This window comes from Drosophila gunungcola, unplaced genomic scaffold (genome assembly GCF_025200985.1).
Source record: "Drosophila gunungcola strain Sukarami unplaced genomic scaffold, Dgunungcola_SK_2 000107F, whole genome shotgun sequence".
Taxonomy (NCBI): Eukaryota; Metazoa; Arthropoda; class Insecta; order Diptera; family Drosophilidae; genus Drosophila; species Drosophila gunungcola.
In genome coordinates this window covers 150,408-176,356 of record NW_026453269.1, presented here as the reverse complement: position 1 = coordinate 176,356, position 25,949 = coordinate 150,408, and the positions used below count along the sequence as shown (strand labels likewise).

Sequence of the window (25,949 nt, the reverse complement as noted above, 5' to 3'; positions counted from 1 at the left end):
TAATTTATACTGTTGCAAAAAATTCCCTAAGTGTAAATATAATTTTTTAATAAATTTGTAATACCAAATAAGATGTTTAAAACAAGTCTAATTTTATCAAATGTGAAATGTGTCTAAATCTGTCAGATTTTATAAAAGAAAAATAAAGTGCATTCAGAGTGAAAGATCTTTTTTCTATCTGTTAACTATTTTTATTATTAAGAAATCTATTTAATTCATATTCTATATGCAAATTTACCTTATTTATGTTCTTTTGTTTAGTTTATATTAAGCTAAAGGAAGACTTACCATTTATGCAATAGGCGAGAGCGCAGAGCAGGAAGAGCGTTTGCCAGGCCGCTCCACGCCGGAACTGCAAGAAATAAGAGGAAAAATATATAAGAAATAAGGAAGGAGAACAATAAGCGTTGGGCAATTATATCAATTGGATTTTTGAGATTTTCAAAGCAGCACAAGGCGGAAGCCAACGGCAATTAGCATATCGAATATCGAAAGACCAGCCGCAAATCCGCAGATCGCCATGGGCCATCAGCATTGACACAGTGACATCGATGGATAGGGGGAAATCTTAGATGGGAGATTGCAGATCGGAGATCGGTGGAGTGCATAAATCTGGGCGAAAACAAAAGACTCAAAGACACGAACTCGAAGAAGTGGTGGTTGGTGGTTGGTTCCCATGAAGGTCGCTCATCAAATCGCGGCTTACATAATCACATTCGCTGTGATGTGTCGAGATGAATTTCATATGCAAATTGTCGAGCTAATCAGATGCAAATGCCACGCCCTGTTTTTTTTTCTTTTTTTTTTGGTGTCATAAGAGAAGCAGCTGACTAGGAAGCGGTACTACGCTACCACTCATTATTATTTGTGGAGCACAACTGAGTCACACACACTCATATAAATATCTTAAACGGATTTTCATATTAAAATGCCAAAGTGTTACAACAGTTTTGGGCCGCAGCCACAATGGGCCCAAATCTTTTTTCGGATTTTGGTCAGCAACCGTAAGAGAAACAACACCAGATTACATAAGCAATTCGTACCAAAAACTCGACTTCGATTGCGTGTGCGTGTGTGTGTGTGTCTGGTGTGTGTGAGCCATGCCGGTTTTTTTTTTTATTTTTTTATTTTTACTTGGGCTGACACACACACACACACACTCACAACTTAATTGTTCATTCATCGAAGTGAATTTTACACACAGCGAACACTGTTGCCTGGATATAAAAAATTGATCAAGTCAAGACAACACATCAGCATCATCGAAAAAAACATCAAAAACATCTGCCAGTGATGAGATCCGAACAGGTTGGATTGCCGCAGCTGATAACTAATTAGCAAGCTGGCCATTTCTCTATATACTATACTGCATGATATCTACTATATGTAAAGTTTTTGCTAATTGCATTTGCCCGCTACAGGGAAACTTTCTATTCGCTAAAAAACAATTATCTATAAATAAAAGCCATCATCGTCATCCAAAGGGAAGTTGTTTGAGCCAATTGTTTAGAAACTAAGATCGTACATTAAATTTAAAACCGGAGAATTGCTGTTGTGCAAACATTTTTTCTTGGCATATTCGACTCTATGAAGAATACCATATTTGAAGGCTATATGCTTGTCTACAAGTCACAAAAGCGCGATAAATCTAAATTAAACTAGTTTCACTTGTTTTGTCTTGCATAAATAAGAAAAAATACATAAACATAACTTTGACCAAAAAAGCATGAACACAATGTTTTTCTTATAAAATTTATGAGCACACTTGATGATGAGTAGCAAATGATATACAAATATTGTTATACACCTTTAGGAATTTAATAGTTTAATAAATGCAATAAAATTTAATTAAATTTTTAAAATAATTAATGAGTTAGGTAAATGTGTGGCAAATGCTTTAAATCAATTGATTTGAAAGTTGTTGAAAAAATAACACAAATAAGAAATAATCTAACTTTTAATGTGTAATCCCTAAAAAAAAGAAAGTGGTGCTTGAAATATAATTAAATATTAACAAATATATTAAAATAAAAAATTGAAAAATTTAACGTAAATTTTAAATACTGCTAGTTAAAAGCAAATTAAACACAAATTTAGTGCTTTAAATCAATTGACATAAAATTTTTCAAGAAGAAAGCAAGTGATGTTTAAATATATTTAAAATGATTAAATAATTTAGCTTTGTAACATTAAAAACCATTAATTAAAAGCCAAATTAAGTACAAAAACTTTAAGTTTGAACTTTGAGAATAAAAAACTGATCTTTAAATATTTTATAAAAATTAAACAAACTTATTAAAAAATGGTTAAATAGTTTAGCGTTATAACATTAAAAACATTAAGTTAAAAGAAAAATTAAACACAACTTTATGTTTAGAATAAAACTTTCTCAAGCAGGGTTTATTGGCTTTGGAAAATGGCTAAGTTTAGAATTAAACTTTCTTAAGAAGGGTTCATTGGCTTTTAAAAATGGCTACCTTCTATGTTTTTAACCCAAATTGAAATCAATAGTTTTTCCTAAGAGTGGGGACCAAATTGCACATGCAAAATGTTTTTTGCAGCTTAAAACATCGACGAAATGGGTAGCGTTTGTGTTTCTATGGTGGCTCTTTGAAGCTTTCCCCTTTAGCCGTAAATCGTATAGCGTAAACTGTAAACCGTATCCATATCCGGCATACTTGTTGTCCCATTTTGCTGCTGCAAAAAGTAAAAAGTAAAAAAAACAAAAAACAAAAAGGCAAAAGCACTCAAGACATTCTGGCGGTGGGGTAATGGCATATATTTAACAGCCGAACCGCGAATGTATTAAAATGTGTGTGTGGACATTGATTGGGTCATTGGACCAGCATAGGTAAACAAGATATGTTTATGGAACGCTGTGGCAATTTACATTTCTATATAGCCATCATTTACATGGTGGTTGTTGTTGTTGTTGTTGCTATTGCTGTTGTCGCTTACGCATTGCTTAACATTGCTTTATGGCAGCGACTGCAGCAGCTGCTTACATAAAATTGCATGCCGAAAAAAACGAAGAAAAAGTACAAACTAAACAACTTAAATGAAAATGAAATGACAACAATTTGGATTGTTCAATGCGCATGAGCATTCGCATTCGCATTCGCATTCGCATTTCGCATTGATTGGCCAGACTCTTTGGTTTGACAAATTTGTCGATTTTACGCAAAGTGAACAGCAGCAACAGCAGCAACATCAGCAACACATGTACTTAAAGGCAAATGCCACATTTGTTTTAGATTAGTTTAGTTTTTTTTTATTTTTTCCAGCCATATTTTCTTTTAATTGCAACTAGCGGTTGGCAATTAAAATCAGGCTTAATGTGGAATGGACAAGTGTGTTGCTGTTGCTGCTGTGTTGATGTTGCTGCAGGGCGCTGAAACAGCAGCTTCCACAGCGGGCCAAAATTGAGAATCGTTTTGGCCGGATTTACAGCCTCAGCGGCGGTACAATTTATGGACAAGTTGTTGCTGTTGTTGCTGCTGCTGCGACAACAAGTTGCAACACTTGGGGAGATCCAGTGTGTGTGGCACATTTATACAGATACTCACTTATATATACATATTAAGAGATATACAGATATATGTACTGCAACTGCAGCTGGAGAGCCCGTTGCTTACGTAAGGCATCGCATTACGAAAAAATAAAACCAAAAACAAACTCGTAAAAATTCACAAATATTGCGTATATATATAGGTAGGTAATTTTACAGTTGCATGTTGGCTTTGCATAAAATCTGGATCTGAATTTAACCTTGAATCGAGCCAAGCAAAAACAGCCCCATAAATCGCGTTGCATTTTTTGTATTGGGAGCAGGTCGCCACTTGATTTTGAGAACTTTGAGATCATGAGAAGCGAATTGCCAATACAGATACTCAATACTCGATGCTCGATGCTGGATACTTGAGCTGTCGCTCAGAAATTAGAAATCGCTTGTTTCCACGGCTGACAGACATGAATCAAGGGGCTCTACAATAGAGTTTCTTCTGGCCAACTTAAAAATGCCCCAATTAAGTGAGTCACTCTATTTATGGTCCTCTAACGAATGAAGTCATTACTTTTCATATTTGAAACATTAAAATAGCTAGATCAGAGAATTAAAACTTGTGAATTTTGCAGTTCAAAAATTTAACTAATACTCATTTATAAAAGTTTACTAAGTTGAATTCCAAATAAAGCCCTTAATTATCTCAATTTATAGCTTTAAGCCAGATCTGTAAGTTATGTAGATAAATACAAACCATTTAAACTTGGGAATTTTTCAGTTCTTAATTTAACTGATACTCATTTATAAAAGTTTATAAAGTCTCAACTAAACCACTAAAACAATAATTAATCTTATAAATTTTATAATTATCTCAATTTATTATGTTAAGCCAATAAATCACAAGGCTACATACTTTGTTATTCACATTTACTTGGTGATTAATTAGTATTTATAATTAATTAGCGCCTCATTTAAACACTTTTTTTGTACTAGCCGCAAAATAATTATGTTTTATGAAAACTAATCAAGTTTATGCTACTTAACCATGCTTTTGAATACCATAACAGAAATTTGTATGATTGCGGTGTGATTTTAATGGTTTTTTACGTCTTTTCGGAGTTTAAAACATAAGAGGTAATATTTGTACTATTAAATGTATGACTCATTATTTTTTGTCTGGCAAAATTTATGTGAAGTGTGCGCTGCTGCCATTCGAACAGCCGTGAATCATGTGTGAATATTTTGGAGTAAATTGCTGGTCTGCTGGCCATCAATCTTGGCTTCCACAAAACTACAAAAATTCCACAGATAATGCTTTGGCTATTCGTAATCCCTGAGCTCTTTGCAGCTGCCATCTACATCTACAACTACATCCAGGTCCAAACACCTCACACATTTACAGCCGAAAAGCATGACTTGGCTAAAAGGGAAAAATGTTGTTGTTGTTGTTGTTGTTCTTGTGGTACAGTAAAGTTCAGTTCGGTTCGGCTTGAAATGCAACTTAAAATTCAAAGAGGGTATGCTGTTGTTGCAGTACCGCTGCCGCCTGGAAATCGACTGGAAATTTCCGTAGCACGTAGAATGTGCCGCACATCATGTCACGTTTCAGGTACCAAAGAGCGTCGAGCAATGTCAACGCCCCAAAAAATAAAACAAAAGCGAGCCCCAGAGATCAATGTCTTCCCAAGAGACATTGCGTATACGCCCCGTTTTTTTTTTTTAATATTTGGCATGCGGCAGCGGGTGTGCCAAGATGAAGGGTTTTACAAAGTAAACAAAAGTATTGACATTTGAGCAGGCCACTCCACTTGTCCACTTCGAATCCAGAGTGGGTGTGCCAAAAAGCAAATAAAATCGAAAAACCACAAGCAAATCCTTATGGCAAATCCGAAAAAAAAACCACCGAGCACAATGCCAAAGATCAACGGCGATAATGCTGATGCATTTAACTCATGCATTTAGCCGGGATTTATGCCGTGCGAAAGTTGAGCATTGTTGGCTTGTTGGCTTGTTGGCCAACAATCTCGAGATTAGCGTGCGAAAGATTTTCCCAGTCCCCCAAAAACTCAGTCCTAGTTTTTTCTGGCTTTCAGTTTTTTTTCCTTTTCATTTTCATTCATAGCCCGACAAACCAAGGCATTTTCAATTAGGCAACCGAGCACAGTTCAGGCCACGACCCAAAATGAATCAGGGCCAGCGGCAGAAAACAATAACAATCGGACTTAGAAGGTAAACAAATGGGGCACAGATCTATTGCCAAAGTGCCAAAAAATTCTATTCTTTAATAATTAAGATTAATTAAAAACCTTTTGCTTCCCTTCAAAAATCAAAGAATAAATATTGCTAAATATATAACAATAAAATTGAACTACCTTAAAGCTTTGGTTAATTGAGCAAATATTTAAAAATCTCTTAGTTGAACGTCTTTAATATTTTTTGTAAATAGAGGGAACAGCATAATAATTTCCAGTTATTTAAACCAAAAACAAAGCCAAAATAATGAATAACTCGAAAAATACATAAACAATTATAGCTTATTTCCAATTAAATATTAAATATTAAAGCTTTCAATAAATACTTTTAAAAATTTCAATTTAATCAGGTACACTGATTAAAAAACTGAATTTTTGTATTTTGAACTCAATTTAGGATTTTAGTTATTTAAATAAGAAACTATTCAAATTTGTTTAAATTTTTATACTTTTGGAATTGATTTTTATATCTAAAAATGTAATTTAAAAAATTATTAAAAATACATATAAATCATAATGGAACTATTTTAAGTCAAGCATTTTCCACATTAGTTGAAATATTGCATTATTAAATCTTGCATTAAAATATGCGTTGTATTTAAGAATTCGATTAAATATTTTATTTAATTATTAAATATAAAATATTGAACTCAATGGTCAGATATTTATTTGTACTATTCCCTGTTTGTTATCAGTGTACCGAATCAACTCCCTGACCAATTCCTCCAATTGACCCATCGGTCATGACACTTTCCTCAATGGAATCGAAACGCTTGGCCAAGTGAAAAGCCAACCGAGCGACCGGGCCAAAAATGAAAAACGCACTTTGCGTGGACCAACAGTTGGCCAATAGTTGGCCAATAGTTGGCCAATAGTTAGCCAAGAGTTTGCCAATTGCGGAGCAGAAGTCACCCAGTCATTGACTCGCCGCTTAGGGAACCAGTTAGCCCCCGATCCACAATGCATCAGTTTATGCTTTCTTAATCGCCTTTTGGCGTGACAGGAGTGCAGTCCACCGAAAAAACTAAAAACTAAAGACCAAAAACCAATACTGATATCAATGAGAAAAGCGAAAGTTGATGTCGCCGGATGCTGTGCAGTTGGGGTGAGATTATGTCCATCTTTACTTGGCTGCCGCTGGATCAATGCATTATGGGTCAGCAAACGAAGACCAAATGAAAAGCGGTTTTCCACAACTCTCACACAATTGAGCCATAAACCGCCTAACTATCAAACGATACTTTAAATTGTGAAACTAGCCCACGAAATGAAAACCAAAGAGCAGCAAACCAATCAAATAGAAATCCCCGCTTCGAGCCATCTTTGGTCAAGCCGTGATCAATGTCAATGCTCATCCATTCACTCACTCACTTTGCCTGCATCGATGTCAAAATTAGCATTTTTGCATTTAGCATTTTGCATTTGCAACAGCAGAATTCAAGTTCACTTGGTTTTGTTCCATTGTCTGCCAGTTTCGCCTTGATGTATCATCTCCCTTTTATCTTCAGCACCATCATCATCGGATTCATCACCATCATCACTTAGCATTGTTTTTCCTCACGCCACGAACCCAACAATGGGCCGTAGTTCATTAAATCCAATTACACGCCAAATATTTTGCGACTGCCTTTTAATGAGAATTTTGCCAAATTTTCGCAAAATTTTGGCATCTATTGGGAGGTTGGGTTTTGGCTTTTGGCACGACCAATTTAAGTGACCAATTTTTGTGTAAGGTAAAACATAATTAAACCGAGCTAAGAAAGGGCAACATATTTGGTATAATTTCAACATGTATGTTTAAGTCATATGTAAGTTCTCAAAAAATATACGTGAATGCTCAAACATGTGTTTATTTTTCAAGCACACAATTATATAGTCTTGATAGAATACTCACTAATGACAAATTATTTTAAATTGTTTTAATATGTTTTTATTTTGTATTAATTTCTAAATAGTATTTAAGATGGAAATCATTTAGGTACTCCTGAGAATAAAGGAGTATTCTTTAAAGTAAATATGTAAATATCTAATTTAGTTGAGATTAAGAGATTTAAGCGGAATGTAATTTTTGTATAACTTGTATTGATTATTCCATAAACTGACTTAAATGTGGTAATTTTGTTTGCCTAAAAATATATTTAAATTATTTGTACTGTTCATTACTAAAAAATAAGTTTTAAACATTATTTAACATTTGAGACATTTCTATAAACTTTTCAATAATTTCTACTGATCATAACTAAAAGTTATTTGGTTGATTTAAAGTAAAGAGGTTTACTTAAAAATGTGTTTATTTTATAAGCCCAATATAATTTTTTTATATTTTATAGTGATCATTACTAAAAGTAAATTTAAATCTTTATTTAATCAGTAAGACATTTTTAAATATTTATTTTTAAATCATTAGGTAATCATTAGATTTTAAGTTCCCCAAAATTTTGATAATATTCTAAACGTTTGAAAGCAAGAGTATCTGTGCCGCCTTGACCCCATCCCCAATATTTCCGATTTCGCCGCATTTTAGCGGACTTAAGCTCTACTCTGCTGTGGAATCGAAATATTATCCTTTTTTGAGCGCGCTGCAGCGTTAAAATTCAATTTAAGGCCTGAATGGTCTAAGCAGCAGTAGAAATCGATTTCATCGAGTGTCCAGCTTCCGGGACATTGATGATTCAGTCGCAGAAACTGGAACTAATCCGTTTAGAGTGGCCTGACTCACTCGTCTAATCGCAAAGTATGAAATCCAATCAAATCGAGACAAATAAAACGTGAAATGTCAGTTTAAAACCAGCCAGAGAATTTGAATATCCATTCCCATTCCCATTTGCATTATCATTTCAATTCAATTGCGCTTGTCTTTGAAGTTTTTCAGTTTCAGTTTCGGTTTCGTTTTCAAGGTGCTCCATCAAGTTGGTCAAAACAAACAAGACATCGGATCTGGCCATCAAGTGTTAAACCGTTTTTTCGCCTACTGGCCGCTTATCACTTTGCATTTGTCGCTGTTAATGGTGCAATTTTCCCCATTAACGCAAATTGCCGGACTCTAAAGATTGGCAAGCGGTGGGGGGATGATGGTACATGGTACATTTGATGCCAGATGTTTGGCGAAAGTCAAAGCGGTCAAACAGCGATGAGACTCAAGAAAATTTCATTAAAAACGGGTATGCTAAGCCTTTAGGCTTTAATTGGAAGATAAGATAGCAAAGTGTGGTCTTGTTTAATATAATTGTTTTATGAAAAGTTTTTAATATTTTAAGATTCATTGACATTGACTTTTATTAATTGCATTTTTAGAAGTAAACCCAAATCATTGTTCTAAAATTTCCCACAACGAATATTGAATTATTGTTTTTAATCAATAAACTTTCAGACTAATACATTAATTATTTATTTGAACATAAAGCGTAAAAATTATTTTTAACTACATTTTTAGAAGTCAGCCTAAAACAATGTCCAACATATTTTATAAAATTTCCCACAACTCTCATTCAACCAATTTTTTTAACCATAAACTTTCCCTGCCAGTGTGGCCAGCTGTCAGGCTAATTAATGTTCGGTCACCTTAATTGCCATTCGGATCGCACACCTGAGTTGTGACCATGAAAACTCGGAGGAGGATTAACGAGCGGATTTTGCATGACATGAAAACCAGAAAACTGCAAGTGCAATATCATATACATATCTTTTCTCCAGTTTTTATTACTTTTATTTTTTGATTTCTTCGGCTTCTTGAGTGAAATGTTTTTGCCACTGTCATTTATCATATCGACGAGCCAAATTTTAGCGATTTGTCAACATACAGTTACGCAAAAATAAAAAGCAAACAAATCGAGCTTAAAAAACAGTAGTGAAAGCTATTGAATAGAAAACCATAATACCAAAAGAGCTTAAAAAAATTATATACAGACAAGAAATCAATTAATTATTTGCTAATTTAATTTGCCATTTTTAAAAGTTTACCTGTCAGAAAAAAAGGGAAATTTTGTTCGCAAATTGGTCTATATTAAATTTGATATAATATAAATATGCAAAAATTGGATTATATTTAAGGATATAAATATTGTAGGACAAGGATTTATTTTAAATTTGAGTAATGGAATAGAATTTAGATTTGGCATAAAAGCTAGTTTAGTTTTTGTTTGTTATTTTTGAAAATAATAATAATTTAATAATAATAATATCCATTTTAAATTAACAAAAAATTCTTCCTTCACTGATCATCTTATGATCTAATATCGAAGGATGGCCAATGTTAAAACATATTTGAATATTACTTAACAATTTCTTGACAAGTCAATAGCCTTACGAATTGGCAGTTGACGACGCTATTCAGTGCGTGATTCAGGTGCGTAAGTTGGTCTGAAAACAACCCCCTCCAAAGTGAAATCGAAAGTTGATCGTCGGCCAGACCACCGCATATAGTAATAGTAGGGCTGGAGGAGTATCCACACACAAAGTGGCAAAAATGGCACCGCATTTACTTGGCAATTATCATCATCAGCGGCCTAAGCGATAATTGGCAAGCCAAGCTAAATTAGCAGGGGCTAACGGCAGGTGTTATACACCAACTCATATCTTTTATTTGTTTTTCTGCACCAGCACTCTCGCACTAGCTGCTTTTTATTTCTATTTATACTTTTTTTTATAACTTTATTGCCGGTGGCCAAATTAAACAGTTGTAAAAGAGCTGCCAGCATTTCGTTTGCCCACTTGAACCAATTATGTCATCTCAGCCACAATGAAAAGCAAATAAAAGAAACCAAAACCAAAGCTTAAAGCCAAACGGAAGAAGCTCAATCAAAAAAAAGCGATCTTGCGTAACTTTTATGCCCTTTTAAACACGGCTTTAGTATACAATTTATTTATACCTTTGTTTTGTATTAAGTTTAAGCCGTTGTTTTGTGTTTTTTGCTCACTTTCAATTTCGTTCAGTGGAATTTATAAACCAAAAAAAAAAAAAAACAAACGCATCCGGCAACAAGGCAACAAACAAAAAAAAATTAAATACAAAAACCCGAAAAGTAGAAAACATAATCGTGATGCACATTCAGGTTCAAGTTGAGTTGCAGATGAAAATCTCGAGACAAGAAAAAAACACTGGGCACTGGCTAATTTTGGATTATTTTCAGCGGCACGTGAAGCATCTGAAGTGGAACCCAATGGGTTAAGAGTGGAACAGTCAGGGGTTAAGACAGCCATAAAGATAATGCCTTTGTTACATCCGATTAGCCGGGCTCAACTTAATTGGATCGAAACATGACTTTGAATTTAGCTTTTTTTTTATCATAACCAATCTTCATTATTTTTTGATATTGTAGTTATGGTTTGGATTAGCAAACAAAAATTAAATAGAAATTAGAGGAAGTGAGAAGACAAAAAAAGAGGAGAAAACTACAGAGATATTGCAGTTGTGAAAGAAGTTAGAAAGGTTTCCAAAATAATTATTAAAAAAGAGAAAATAAACTTTTTAAAGCAACAAATATGAAAAACATTAATAGAGTTGGTAATGCATTTATAAATTTTACTTTAAAATTGGTATGCATTTCAAATTCGAAACATTTGCAAATAGTATTTGATTTCATTCTAAATTGGTTTAGATTTGATGGGCATTATGAAGAACTAATCTAGGTCATATATATTTTTTGAATGCCTTAAAATCCCTGATAAATAACAAAATTAAATACATTGTTTTGTCACCAAACTCTCCATTTGTTTTGACGCCATCCTTGTGGCAATTAAAGTGCCCATTGTTCAATCCCCCATTCCCCCATTCCTCATTTTGATTTACTTTTTTTAGCCGTTTCGTTACGGTCTTTTGTGTGTTTATTTATATTTTTGTGTGGCAAATGCAGTCACATTCTTTTAAATACCAATTGGGGGTCAGTTAGTCCGTTGGTCAAGACTCAGGAATTTGAGCAAGTGCTTTGTTATATGCTATTTGCTATTTGGTATTTGCTATAGCAAACGAGTTTAAATGCGGAGAGTGGAACTTGGCCAGCTTGGCGGCGCTCTGGCTTAATAAATTAATTTATAACTCTTGCTTGGCTTTTTCTCCGCCGCGAAACACGTTGACCTTCAGGCCGCATAACCGATACATGAGTGTCTGTCCGTTAAAACACCATCTCGCATATATATTCGTATGATTTTGTATTTTCGCTATATATATATATATGCTTTTATATCTGTCAGTCGAATTAACAGTTACGTCTCAAGTGAATTTAAAAGGCCCCAGAGGCTGTGCTCCAAGGGTGGGAATTTGATTTTTGGTTGGAAAGTGTTTCCATTGAATATAAACTATACATATATTTTTTAATTGGCCAAGAGCTGGGCTTTTATTCGCCAAAGAAGCCCTGTGTTTATTTATTTTTTCTTTGTTTTGGAAGTCCCGAATAATTCATAAGCTACACAACAAAATAGCTAAGAAGTTAAACAAATATATTTTGTAAATGTCAAGGTATTTTTCATAGAGTTGCAAGACAGAGCAAGCTAGAAAAGTGGTTTTCATTTAAACTAAAACCAATTATACTATTTTTAATTATGAAAACTGATTTCGATAGAAAATTGCTTTTAATTTTTTCAAAAACCAATTATAGAATATTTATTTATGGAAATTTATCTAAAAAATAAAATAAAAAATTAATTTGCAAAGTATAAATATTTTAATTTGTATATTTTGGATAGCTTAAGAAAATCTTAAAAGATCTAAGTAAATTGAGATTTTAAAATATAAATAATTTAGAAAACATTACTATTTTTAATTGTATATTTTGAATAGTTTAATAAAATGTTAAAATATCTATGTAAATAGAGTTTTTAAAATATAAATGGCTTATATTGTATATATTTTGTATAACTTATAAAATGTACATTTTAAAACTCCAGAATAAAATTCAATAATTTGAATGTTAATCCCATTTAAATGCCTTAAAATTTTTTATATGATTTTTTCATAATTTAAGCCCAGCTTAAAGAGCAATTTCCAAATAGCAAAAGATGCAGCCTGGACTCAGGTATCAAAGTGGGTGCCGGGCCCACCCCCTGGGCCTGTCGACGTGTTAATGATTTGCATGTTCCCCAAATCAAAGCCAAAGTAGACTCCCCCTTTAACCCCCGACTGCCCCAAAATTCGCAGACATGGTTGGTTAGCGTTGTTGTCGTTGTCATGCAATTGAATCATCCCGGCAGTCTCTGGAGCTTAACCCCCGTTCTCCCCCCTCTCCCCTTTTAACCCTCTGGTGCCGGTATACGTAACGAGGGGGGGCTACAAAAAAAAATGGCAAATTTTGCAATGAGGCTGGAAGGCAGATCCCAAATGCACGTGTATGTGTGCATCTGACAGATACAATTACCAAAGCGATTGCACTGGGAATGCTGGAATTTCAGGCCAATGCGGCGACTTAATAGCCCAAAAAACCGGTAACTTAATGACACTCTTCTATAATGCTTTTTGAATAAAATGCCAAAACGCATCACCCCCCGCAGGTATACAGTATACAGTATATAAATATACATTCACTTTTTACCTCTGCGCTCATCGGGTTTCACTTTCAGCCGCCTGGCGAATTCCGATTTGCCAATCTGACAAAAAACCTTTCCACGTCTGCGAGGCGGATGTGCCACCACCGGGGTCAGATTGTACGTATTTATTCGAGATCAGCATCTTCAGGGGCTTACTTTTGCAAAAGGGAGTTCCCATATTCATACGATTTTATGGCCGTCAGCAGATGACGTTACATCGCATCATTGGCTTTTGCATTTGTGTTAATTCAGAAGTGCTCATTGTTTGATTACATTGATATTTTAGTTTGTTTTATAAAGATTGGCTATGCTTTTAATGCATGTAAATCACATTTTGTTTACTGGCATTTTTTATGTATAAGTTATTTTTAAATGTAGCTTCAGACACTTGAATTTCCCTTAAATTTATTAATAAAATGCTAATTTTAAATTTAAAAACTTTAAGAACTTTAAATAAATTTTATGGAAACAAGACCGTTTTTAAAAATTTTTTTACTGTTACAAAAATGTATTTGAAAAACAAAATAAATTTTAAAAAAAATTAAATAATTTAAATATATTATGTGACAAAATTAGAGCAAACGAATTGTAGTTTTAGATTAAAATTGCATTTGCAACGAAAACATTTAAAGAAATTGAACAAATTTAACTTATTTATGGATGTATTTGTATAATATTTTCAAAGGGATGTGATTGATGCAATCGATTTAAATCTGGCATTGATGATAATGCAGAGTTTTGTGTTGGAAATCTGTGTAAAAATCAAACAAACCATTGGAAAGGGTATTGAATTGAAAATCAGATGCTTGGATGGGCGGCTGAGTTAATGAATGCATACTATATAGCAAATGGAAGATGGAGGATGGAAGATCGACTGAATGGAGGCTCGGATTGTATTGGATGGGATCCCAGATCGCCTCGTCTTGGTTTCAGTTCACTGTCATTGTCTTTTGGGTGCGGCTGCGTTGGCGTTGCAACTTACAAACTTGCAACTTTGGCTCTTGTGTTGCATGAATTTGCGAATTGTAAAATGCAATTTTCTCGGGCTGGGCCTTCGATTTCCGCCTGTTGTGTAGACAACAACAACAACAACAACAAAAACAAAAGCCGAAACCGAAGCCAATTTCCTCTTCAAACGCATTTTTGCGGCCTGACGTCAAACGAAATGATGGGTTTTATACACTTTTTTTCGGGCTAGTATTCAGAGGGTAGTATTCATCTGCCAGCACTTGTCGCCAAACTTGTTTCGCCCCCACAAAAGCAAAAAAAAAAAAAAAAAAAAAAAATGAAAATGAAAATAAATAAACGTGGCCAAAAATAAGTTCAAGCCGCAAAATTGACAAAAATAACAAAATAAAAGCGAACCATAAAAACAAATTCCTAAACGAGTTTTCGGCGCATGCGCAGCAGAAAATTTGCATGACCAAGAGAAATAAAATATAAAATAGATTCGGGCCACAAATATATGCCTCATCGAAGGTCCAAGCGGATGTACAGCCTCATTACGGTTATATTTCGAAGTAAAAGCTAATGCCAGTGCTTGGTATGGATCTTTATAAGAGCCATACACCATCCTCCATCCACCATCATATTTTAATATGCGTGCAATGTATTTTTCTCGACGATTTGGGTTTCGTGTTTGAAAGTTTTGCACTCGATCGCTTCGATTAGCATGGGAATTGCAATCGCCGACGTCTTCGACGTCTTCAGAGGTGTTAATCGGGTAAAAGTTTCGCCATTACATAAGTCGCGAGATCGTAAAAATGATTTTAGACCAATTTATGTAGGCGTGCATCATCCCTCAGCCCTCTCACTTTTTGTATTTTTCATTCCTCATAAATTAAATTAAATTAAATAAATTTTAAGGCTTTTTTTATAAAGATAATATATCTAGTTACACATTTTATATTCATTAAACCGTTTTATAAGAAAAACAAATAGCTTAATGTTTTAATATTTAATAATTATGTTTAATAAATCATCATAACAGATTTTAAATTTTAATTAAATTTTGTTTGCCATAAAAATTATATAAAAAATTTCAGAAAGAAATTTTAAATCTTATAAGACGCAATTTTTTAAGTATCAGTTATATTTATTTGAAAAACATTAACCATAAACTTCACAGAAAATCAAATAGAAGCAATTAAATCTTTGATTTTGGCATTCATATGTTAATATATAAGGAAGGCATATTTTAATGGGCTGTTATAAATGCTGTAAGATTGGTATTTGTATCTTGATTTTGTAGATTTTAAATCGTAACACACCTTAATCAAAGTCTTGTCTTATGACTGTTGAATCAAAAGGCCATGTTATAAAATAGCAGACAGCCAATAAATTAATTAGCAAATCTTCTCTAACTTCCACTTTCGATCGAAGTTGGAAGCTAATCTCTAAGCCCAGAAGAATTCTTTGCGATGTGTCACACATTAATTATGCAATCACCCAAGAGAGACATTTTAATATCAAGTCAAACCGGGCTCAAACGAAATCGAAATCAAATTCGCGGCCTCGAGTAATATAATACTGAATAATTTAGTGCGACGAGAACGAAGATGAATAACCTGTTTTGTAGTTCGTTTAGTCGACAATCTTTCCTGAACATTTCGCCCTGGGCAAGGATAACAACTTTCGGTTACAACGATCCTGCCAAGGTTGTCCAACCAACACCCCTACGCAAACACACCATTTTTGGTGGCCAGGAAATCCAGATACAGATACAGGCTACAAACGAACTGGACTAAATATTTACGACTTTTTTTGGTTCAGATTTGCGCTAATTGCGTACAAAATGCACTGGCAAGGCAACAAAAGTGAGTGAAATAAAAATGATTTCTCAGTTTTGCAGTTAATGTCGAGTTTTCGCAGTTTTCGCAGCTTTTTGCAGTTGCAGCAATCACTTACCGGAAGCATTTTGGCGGCTTTTTGCTGCTCGAGGTGGCAATACAAGGCTCCTTTGGGCTAGATGTTGCTGTTGTTGCTGCTGTTGTTGTTGCTGCTGCTGCTGCTGTTGTTGTTGCTGCTGTTGCTGCTGCTATCGTTTGTTGTTGTTGTTATTATTATTTCAGTTAAACGCGACGACAACCGCGACGAGGAGGAAAAAAAAATAACGCTAAGATTTAGTGTGAGATTTTTTGTTGTTGTCGTTAGCTTTTTGGAAAATATTTGCTCAGAAAACTGGGCTAAATGCGGTTGCTGCAGTAGTTGTTGTTGTTGCTGTTGCCGTGTGTCTGGCTGTATTTTATGCAATCTGCACAGATCTTGGCTAAATGCTCCACTGCCTCCCAGCAACAACAACAACAACAACCACTAGAGATGCCGAAAAACAAAAAAAAAAAAAAAAACCAGGCCGAAAGTAAAAACTGTTACACACGTCTGCGCATTCAGTTTTTCACTTTCGACCAGGCGCGGCGGCGCTCTTTTTGGCCCAATAACTGAATAACTAAATCCAAACACACATATCAATTTGCAGTTAAAAAAACTATCTGCAAATTTTCCACATTCACTCGACGGGCACGGCTCAAAAAACCAAACAAGAAAAATATAAAAAAAAAAACAAATATGCAGGCAAAAACAAACAAACAAACAATAAAGGAAAATATCCAAGAAAAGTTCCAAGCCACGAACGAAAAGTGTACAATAAAACTGAGTACTGGTAGCTAGTGCTATATATTTTATATATTTTGTATGCACGGCCAATGGCGGGTTACCGCTAAAGCCAAAGCCAACAATACCGTTTGAGAGTCGCCGCTGCACTGAATTCGTTTGGTTTGGTGGCCAAAAAGCGTGGCCAACAGAAAAAGCAGCAACCAGAAAACCAGCAACATGCGACATAACAGAGGCCAGCAGCAACAGCAGCAACAGCAACAGCAACGGCAGCAACTAGCAACACCAACCAGTTGCTGCGCAGCCGCAAAAGCCGTCTGTTAAACCAGTTAACATGGCACTTTTGGCCAACTTAACAACTGAACAGCAGAGGGAAAAACAAGAAGAAAGGCTATGGTCAAGTGCCACGACTATTAGATACCCATTACTCAGCTAACAAATTTCAAAATAAATGTGCCCTCGAAAATACTCTGGTTTTAGGTGGCGCCTCCTGCCGAACTGCAGGGGTACTACTATTTCAGATATCCAAAAATAAACATTTATGTTAATAACTTCTAATATATTGGTTTGATTTCGATCGTTTTTGTATAAGTTGATCGATATTTAACGAATTATCATATAATGTTGAATAACTGGGTTTTACCATACCTCAGAGTGACTTTAAATACCCATTACTCAGCTAACGAATTTCAAAATAAATGTCCCCGAAAGTACTTGGGTTTTAGGTGGCGCCACCTACCAAACTGCATTGGAACTACTATTTCAGATATCAAAAAATTTACATTTATTTTAATAACTTCTTAAATATTGGTTCGATTTGGATCATTTTTGTATGAGTCGATAGGTATTCACCAAATTAACACATACAGACTATACATGCTATCTCTAGTTGTTGAGACTTCAACACTCTTTTCAACCAATGCAACATACCCTTTCACGCTACGAGTAAGGGGTATAAAAACTCACAGCAACCGCAGTTCTTAGGGCCCTTAAATTACAACGAACAAAACAAACAAAACAAACAAAAAGCAATAGAAACTAATGGCTGCTGCTTTAATTATGCCTCGAGACCAGAAAATTATCAATTATGGACACACTTTTGCGGTTTTAGCGTTAAATGGCAGTGAAATCGGTCAGTAATTGTTGGCCATAATCAAGCTAAATGCGGATTGTGTAAAAAATTCTGCGTTTGGTTGAAAACTAAGATAACTAGAAATAATAACATTCAAACAAGCTTGATTTTTAAAGCATAAGCTGTGCTTTAAAATGATTAGCTTTAGATGATTCCCCTAAAAATACTTTTCATTTAATGAATATATTTAAATAATTAAATTGTCAGGAAATTACGAAGTGGCTAAAACATAAATTATAAATATGTTTGCAATTTAAATTAACAGGAAGGCGGTAGAAATAATTTTTCTTAATTAAACGTGAAATGTTTGAAATGAATGAAGGATGGGGTTTTTGGCTTAAAAATTTGTATTTATTATTACAAACTAGGGCAGTTTTGTTTTAGCTAGATCAGAAATACCTTAGATTGTTTTAAGTTATTTTCTTTTTTAAGATATTTTCTTTAATAAATCATGTAATTATGGCAAAGAAACATTCTTAAATTAAACTTAAATAAAATATAATATATAAACGCTTTTTATGCCGTCTTTATGCTTATAACATTATAAGCATATTATCAACAAATTGTTTCACTTATTGAATTGAATTTGTGAAAATTTCCGTTGAAATCTGTGCGAAAGTTAAATACCCCTCCGCTTATTTGCCCGCCAGCTCAAAGTACCATAGGTTTTGAGCCGCATTTTTGTGGATCATCTTGGGATTGGGATTGGGATTGAAGTGTTCGATATATTATTGCAACAGGTGATGATGCTGATGCTGTCGCTGTTCGTCGGTGATGGTTAATGGGCTTAATTTGTTGCGCACACATGCATGTGTGTCTGTGTTTCTGTGGGTATTTCAAAAAAACCACATTTGGGTTTGGCCGGAACTTCAAAAATCAATTCAGCGGGCGACAGTGCCCAATAATTTCGTGGCTGACCTTTGTTTTCGGACCCACTTCCAATTCCCCACTTCCAATTCCGACGTCAGAAAAAAAGAGTTTACATAATAGGCATTAAATGCTGTCATCGAAATGCCAACGAAATGAATTTCAAATATTTTATCAAGCGATTTGCTTATGCCCAATGCCCATTAATGTTGTTGTTGCTATTTATTTGGCTGTTACTGTTACTGTTATTGCTTTGCGCTTTGGCTTTGCTCTTTCTCCTCCAAAACTCCACTCCCAACTCAAATCTTATGTGTGACTTTGCCCACTTTCTGCTCACCGATATTTCTTGCTGTTTGAATGCCCTTCAATGGGGTATATTCGAAAATCTCGGTTTATTATTATCGAAACATTAAAAAAAGTGTGATTCTGGACCTAAAAGATTCTTTACTAAATTAAGATTTTTAATTTGTGAACTTTCAAAATATTTGGTTTATTTAACTATTGTCTATATTGTTTAAAAGTTAAAAAAGTTAATTTGTATAGTATATATATAGTGCATACATTTTTGATACAATTTCTTTATTAAAAATTAAAAAAATGTATAAATATCAAACAAGATATAAGTTTGATGCCAATTAATAATAATCAAAATAATCTGCCATGCAAAATTCGGCACTGAAAACTGTTTTTTTTTTCGAAGTATATACAATTTTTGTAAAAAATTGATAAATGTTGTATATCTAGTTTTTGATGCAGAAAAATAGTTATAAAAAAGCTAATAATTATCTAAAAAAAAAAAAAATTATCCCGATTTATACTAAAGAATAACCTATATCAGTTTTGACATTAAGTCTGATTATTAAAAAACTTCGAAACGTCCCAAATTTTTTCAGTAATTCAAAAAGTATTTAAATTTCGGTTTGCCTTTCATTTCTTTCCTATTTTAAGAGCTGTCTTCTCATTTCATTGAATTTCATTTCATTTGGTTTCGTTTTTATTTCAGCTTTTGCCTTTCTGGCGTTTGAGGGCAATCAATCTAGCATTTGGTAACTGCCATTTGCCCAGGCGAACATAACATAACACACAACCGCTTGGATGACGATGAAGTTGACGATAATGATACGATAATCTTCTCGAGGATGACTCACGTTCGCTCCTGGCTGTTAAATGCATCCGCTGCAAGTAGGCCCCTTCTTTGGGGTCTCCATATGGCAGGCATTGTATGTATTTATACACTGGTAAAAAAAAAGGAGTAAACCAAAGTGTTTTCTAATCAATTTAAATATTCTTTGCTTTGATTTCCATCCATATGAATATTAAATATTAATTAATTATTATTATTGTATTTTCGTAAATGATTTAAATATCAAAATCCAACAAATTTTAAATTTAACCACATTTAAAACAAAAAAAAAACGATATGAAAGTTTTTTCTTACACAATTTTTTTATTTTATGCTTTTATTTCATTTTATTATATTATATATATTAAATATTAATTAATTGACAAATTTCGGAAATGATTTTATTACCTAAAGATTTAATTTAAATTTAAACCATTTTTAAAACAAATAGGAATAAAACGGTTTTGGCACTTATTCATGCAATTTAAAAATGTATTTAATATTACAATTTATATATTTTTACTTTTCCATTTTTTTATCAGTGTACATATACACATTCAGGGCACGCAGAGAAGCAGCTCAGACCTTGAAGTGCACAACTTCCGTTTGGAAGGGTGGAGTATTGGAATTGGGTTTGTTATTGAGATAGGAAGGTAGTTGCAAGTGCAACCAACAAGGAAGTCAGAACACACACATACCGCTAACTGAATGTAGAATGGATTAAAGAATGGGTGGGAGCCACACAAATATATATAATCCGGTGAGGAAAAATAGTTTCGCGGCTTACAAGATTACACAAAAAACACTAAACAAACAAATCCCTGATAATGCCATTTAATAACAATATATTAAAGGATGTTATTAGGGCACAATGTTAACCATTTCCAGGATTTCATTTTAAGTAGATCAAATAAATTTCTTATTAAAATATGTTTTTAAATACCATTAGGCAAACAAATTTATACGTTAATTTATATGTATGTCCGAATCATTATTCTAAGGTAAATAAATAATTAAGATAAGTAAATTGATTTTTGGAGATTTAATCTTGATAAGCATAACTAATTTAATTTTAATTTTAATAACTAATTTAATTTTACGAAAAAAAAAAACATCCTTTTTCATACTTTAATCTTAAGAAAGACTCAAAAATTAAACATATATAGGGCCGATTTATTATTCTATGGCTGGTAAAATACGAAATTAAAGACCAATCAAAATAATTAGAATAAGTTAATTAGTTTTTGGAGATTTAATTTCATTTACTTAAATCAAAAGAAAGTTCCACAAAATAAACATATGTATGGAAGATTCTTTATTCTAAAATAAATCAATAATTAAGATAAGTAAATTAGATTGTAGATTTATTCTTGATTAGCATAACTAATTTAAGATGTTATTGGTATACTTAAAAAAAAACAATCTTATATTTGATGCAAAAACATTTCTTTTTCATAATTTATTTATTATTCTAGGGTAAATAAATAGTTTAGATAAGTAAATTTATTTTTGTAGATTTAATCTTGATTAGCATAATAATTTAACGAGCCATTGGTATAATTGAAAAACAATCTAACATGCCTTTTTCATAATTAAATCCCAAGAAAGTGCCAGAAATTAAACATTTTTAAGGCCGATTCATTAAGGTTGTTAAAGTAAATAAATGAAAACAAACCAATTTAAGATAAGTAATGGGAAGGTAATTACCTAGGCCTCCATGAGCGTGGCCAGATGCTCCTCGATTCGCTGCCAGGCGAACTCCATGCGGCCATCCTCCAACTGGAGGCGACATCGCTGGGGGATGTTCTGGAAGAGTCGCCGGAAGGGGGCGTATTGCTCCAGGCACTGGACATCGCCCAGCAGGATGAGCTTGTTCTTGGCCCGCGTGATGGCCACCGTGAGGCGACGCTGATCCTCCAGAATCTCCGCCTCCCTGGATCTTTCCATATCGCCGGCGGAGGAGCTGCCGCCTCCCGTTTTCGTGCAGCTATAAATGATTAGGTTCTTATCCCTGCCCTGGAACTGATCCACAGTGTTGCACTCCAAGTTGGCATCCAGTTTGTTGGCCAGCTTTCTGAGCAGCTCCACTTGGGCGCGATACGGCGCTATCACACCAATCCTCGAGGCTTCGAAGCCGGATTTTAGTAACTCCCTGAGTAAAAGCATTACTATGCCCGCTTCACAGTAGTTTGTATACTTGGATATCCTTCGCTTGCTGTGCTTTCGATGCTCTTCCTTGTGTTCGGCATAGCTTTGCTCTAGGGAGGAGCAGGTGGCCACCATTTCCTGTCCCCGTTCCAAGCAATCGCCTGTGTTTATCAAAGCGACAGCCTGCTCTATGTGAGTTTGCAGGGCACGCTGTATCCACCTGGGTGTTTGGCTGGCCAACTCCAGCTGAAATCTGGCAGAAGACACCTCCTCGGAGGCACACTTCAGCTCACCGCCGTAGGTCAACTCATTGGCCAGCCGCGTGATGGTCTTGTTCATGCGATATTGCAGACTCAAGACGGCAGTGGCCTGCTCCGAGTCCAATCTCTGGAACAGGGTCTCATCGGCGCCCCTTTGACGCGCCTCCTTGGACCGAACAATGGGTGGCAGCTGCTCGGGATCGCCAACCAGCACAAACTTGCTGCAGTGCATCAGCGGACGCAGCACAGTGGGCTGCAGCACCTGCGTGGCCTCATCGACAATGCAATAATCGAACTGCCGGCGCTGGAACATGGGGTGTCCAGCCCCGAGACAGGTCACGCCCACAATGGCTGGCCCAGCCAAAGCCTGCTCCAGCTCCTCCACTGTCTTGCAGTCACGGGTCAGCCGCTCCTCGCTAATCCCCTCCAGTTGCGGCAGTATTCGCGATGTGGAACCCAGTCTTAGCATGGGCAAATCAAAGGGCAGCAGGCGCATCAGCAAATTATCCACCGCTGAATGAGTTTGGGCCGTAATGAGCACACTTTTGCCAAAGAGATGCAGCAATCGGATGAGGGAAACCAAAGTTTGGGTCTTGCCCGTGCCCGGAAGACCCTTGATCAGCAGGTGACTGCTGGTGGTCAAGGCACGCAGCGCAGCCATCTTTTGCACCTTGTTCAGCTGCAGCAGCATGGCTGCTCCCTTGGTCAGCACCAGCTTGGGCACCACCCTGTGCTGCTCCGGTGGCCTCTTCTCCACTATGATGTCACGCAGCTCCTGGTAGCGTTCTCCATCGCAGAGTAGCAGTCCCAGATTGGTGTAGTTAAAGGTGGCAAAGCTTTGCGACTCATGTTTGTCCATCACGAAGGTTTCATCCGCATAATGCTGGCTAAGATCGCGCTCCAGGCGCAGCTCCAGGCTGCGAGCTTGCAAGGACACAATAAAACCAGAGGCAATGGCTAGCCGGCAACTGGAACTGATCACCACATATTCACCCAAGTCGAACTGCAAAGAGAGTTAAAGTTAATATTTAGGTTTTAAAATACAACTAAGTGTTTTCAAGAATATTTCCTTTTTTGCAATAACTGCGACGATATATAAACTTCGGCTGGCCGAAGTTTGATTTTTTTTTTTGGTTAAAAAAAAATGATTTAAGCATAAGCACAAATATATAAGGCATGAAAATACCCCACTGAGGCTGAGATCCTGGCCGGCATCTGCTGCTGCATCGAGTTCCAAGCTCTGGCGATAGCGTCCCTCATCGTTAATGATCTTTTGGGCCCTCACTAGTCGCAGATGAGCAATAGCTGTGCCCTGTTTTTGCCTTTGCTTGGGATCCTCTGTCCAAAAGGCTCTCAAGTGCGAGGACTGACGATTGTGCTGCTCTTCGAGGGCGAGTAAACTACACCAGTGCTGCACATAGGCATGATCCGGCTGCTTGAGGTGTCCCAAAAGCTGTGGCATGAGCTTCGTGAGCGGATGTGAGTCACTGAGCTGCAAACTCTCATCGTGTTGGGCAAAACTGGAGCATATGGTGTTGTAGGCGCAGTTGCCGCAGGCACTGTGATGGTAAATGGGTTCCGGCAGTGGCATTTGCTCTAGCACAGCCTCTTTGGCCACTGGAATGGTTATTTCTTTGGTCAGCCAATAGGCCAAATCGTTGCGAAGCAATACAAGATCCCTCTGTTCGTTTCTCCCGCTGGGCACCTCGCTCAAAAGGCCCTCCTTGAGGTACAAAAGCAATCCCGAGTGGGTTTCCCTGCCCTGCGCCGAGTGCATCAGTTGATAGAGCAGCAGCTGCCCCTTGTGCTCCATGGAGAAGCTGGCACGGCCAGTCTTCAGTTCCAGGGGTATGATTTCCTCCTTGTTCAGTGCATTTTTCACCCTAACAGAGACGTCCACCTTGCCCTTGAGGCCCAGTTGGGGCACCCAAAGGTTCTCCTCAATATCGCGGATTTCTTGAATGCAGCCTCTGTAAGATTCTGGCGCTAAGACAGCCGGAGTTTCACCCCTGACATACTGGGCCACAAAGCTAGTGATGGGTTCTATGAACTTTAGGAGTTGCATTTCCATTTCCGCCTGGCTGAGATTGCTGGCATAGAGTAGTTGGGCCAATGACGAGCTAATCAGCATTTCCTGGAGGGCAGCGAGTATGTCGTTCTTGAGGAAAAGCTGCTGCCGCAGCACCTTCTGCAGCAACTCATGCACCAGAGTGCCTATGAGCATCTGAAATGCGGCATAAAAGGGGGTTACTAATAAGTTTTAAAGGGTGATAAAAGCAGTGTGACGCACCACATCATTTCCCGAATCCAGGCCACGAAAACGCTCCTGTAGCACGGATTTCCGGCGGCAAAAGAGGGATCCAGTGACCGTAGTGCCAGATATCAAGAAATCCGGCTGCGAGACGCAGTAGCCCTGCTCCTTGTCCACCACATAGCAGCCTGCACTTGGCTGCCACTTGCCAGCCAGGGAAACCACATCGCCAATGGCCAAACGCATGTGATTCCAGGGGGCAGCCAGTCGGCAGACGCCTGTGGCCGCATCCCCGCCAGAAATGCGCTTCAGGGTCAACTGAAGCTCCTGTTTGCCAGAGACCTGCTCCAATTCCACCACTTCGCAGCGCTGAAAGCGACTGAGATCCAATCTATGACTACAAATCGACTCCAGAGCTCCAACTGCCGCCAAATCGAAGTCCGCATCGTCGCCCCAATCGATGTTCTCCAGTTCATCTGGCGCGAAATCCAGCTGCTGCTTGAATTTCTTTTGGCTATGCAATAAGGAACCATTTTCGGCTTTACTAGGTGTCAGCACACGTTTTGCGGACATCGCAGGTGCTTTATTTCCGGATAAAGTGCACTCACTACTTACTTTTATCAGTGCGGCGTTTTTATTTTTGGCGCAATCAGTGTGACCGGTTTTGATTTCGTGGGAAATACCTAAGCACTGCTTGTGATTTGACAAGCAATTCTAGCGCACTGCTTTAAACAGCTACTAGTTTTAGCTATTTTTCAAGACCTAGCGATAATATTCAAGTGTTGACTATTTTTGTTTTCCAACTAAATAATCAATTTAAGGGGGTATTCTGGAAGCCTGAATTTTAGGCTTTTTTTAAAGTAAGATAAAAAATAATCAAAATAATTTTTGGTATACAGTTTTTATATGGTTTTCATTGACATTTTAAGAAAACAAAAAACAAATTAATCGATTGAAAATAAAAATTACATGCAAATATCTCTTGAGCCATTGAGCGCATTATCGAAACAAACACTAACGTGACTAACGTCACTACGCAGGCCTTATATATATTTTTTTGGAATTTATATACAAAGTCTTATTTAAAATTATTTTGATAATACTAATTAAATTTTTCCTGTTAAGTTTTAGCTATATTCTAGCTATAGGTTTACTATTAGTTTTAAAAGAGTTGGCAACTCTCTTGTTGAGTTGGTTAAAATACCCGCGCAGAGGGCGACACTTTGGTGGCAATTTTAAAAAATTGACTGGTCGGCATACATTTTTATAGTTATCTAACGATAGAAG

At 36.1% G+C, this 25,949-nt stretch overlaps 2 protein-coding genes across 2 annotated transcripts in view; both read right to left on the bottom strand.

Moving 5' to 3' along the window:
- The window catches only part of LOC128265287 (serine-rich adhesin for platelets), a 38,977-nt gene extending 22,335 nt beyond the window's left edge, over positions 1–16,642 (bottom strand). The window contains 2 exon segments of the mRNA XM_053001196.1: positions 289–352; positions 16,180–16,642. Coding sequence (XP_052857156.1) covers positions 289–352; positions 16,180–16,188 — 73 coding nt within the window. The 5' untranslated portion in view covers positions 16,189–16,642.
- Positions 16,194–25,301, bottom strand: LOC128265282 (DNA replication ATP-dependent helicase/nuclease DNA2). Its single transcript, XM_053001187.1, has 4 exons — positions 24,702–25,301; positions 23,598–24,635; positions 21,711–23,414; positions 16,194–16,309 (listed from the first exon to the last, which is right to left on the bottom strand). The coding sequence occupies exons 1-3, from the start codon at positions 25,233–25,235 to the stop codon at positions 21,711–21,713; spliced, it is 3,276 nt and encodes a 1,091-aa protein (XP_052857147.1). The 5' UTR covers positions 25,236–25,301; the 3' UTR covers positions 16,194–16,309.
- Positions 25,302–25,949: the final 648 nt, after the last annotated feature.

Bases quoted from the DNA above. Each gene is read 5' to 3' on its own strand.
- LOC128265282 (XM_053001187.1), bottom strand. From the start codon at position 25,235: ATGTCCGCAAAACGTGTGCTGACACCTAGTAAAGCCGAAAATGGTTCC. The intron at 24,636-24,701 runs GTGCGTCACACT...GCCGCATTTCAG, and splicing joins TGGATTCGGGAAATGATGTG to ATGCTCATAGGCACTCTGGT. The intron at 23,415-23,597 runs GTATTTTCATGC...CTCTCTTTGCAG, and splicing joins AGGATCTCAGCCTCAGTGGG to TTCGACTTGGGTGAATATGT.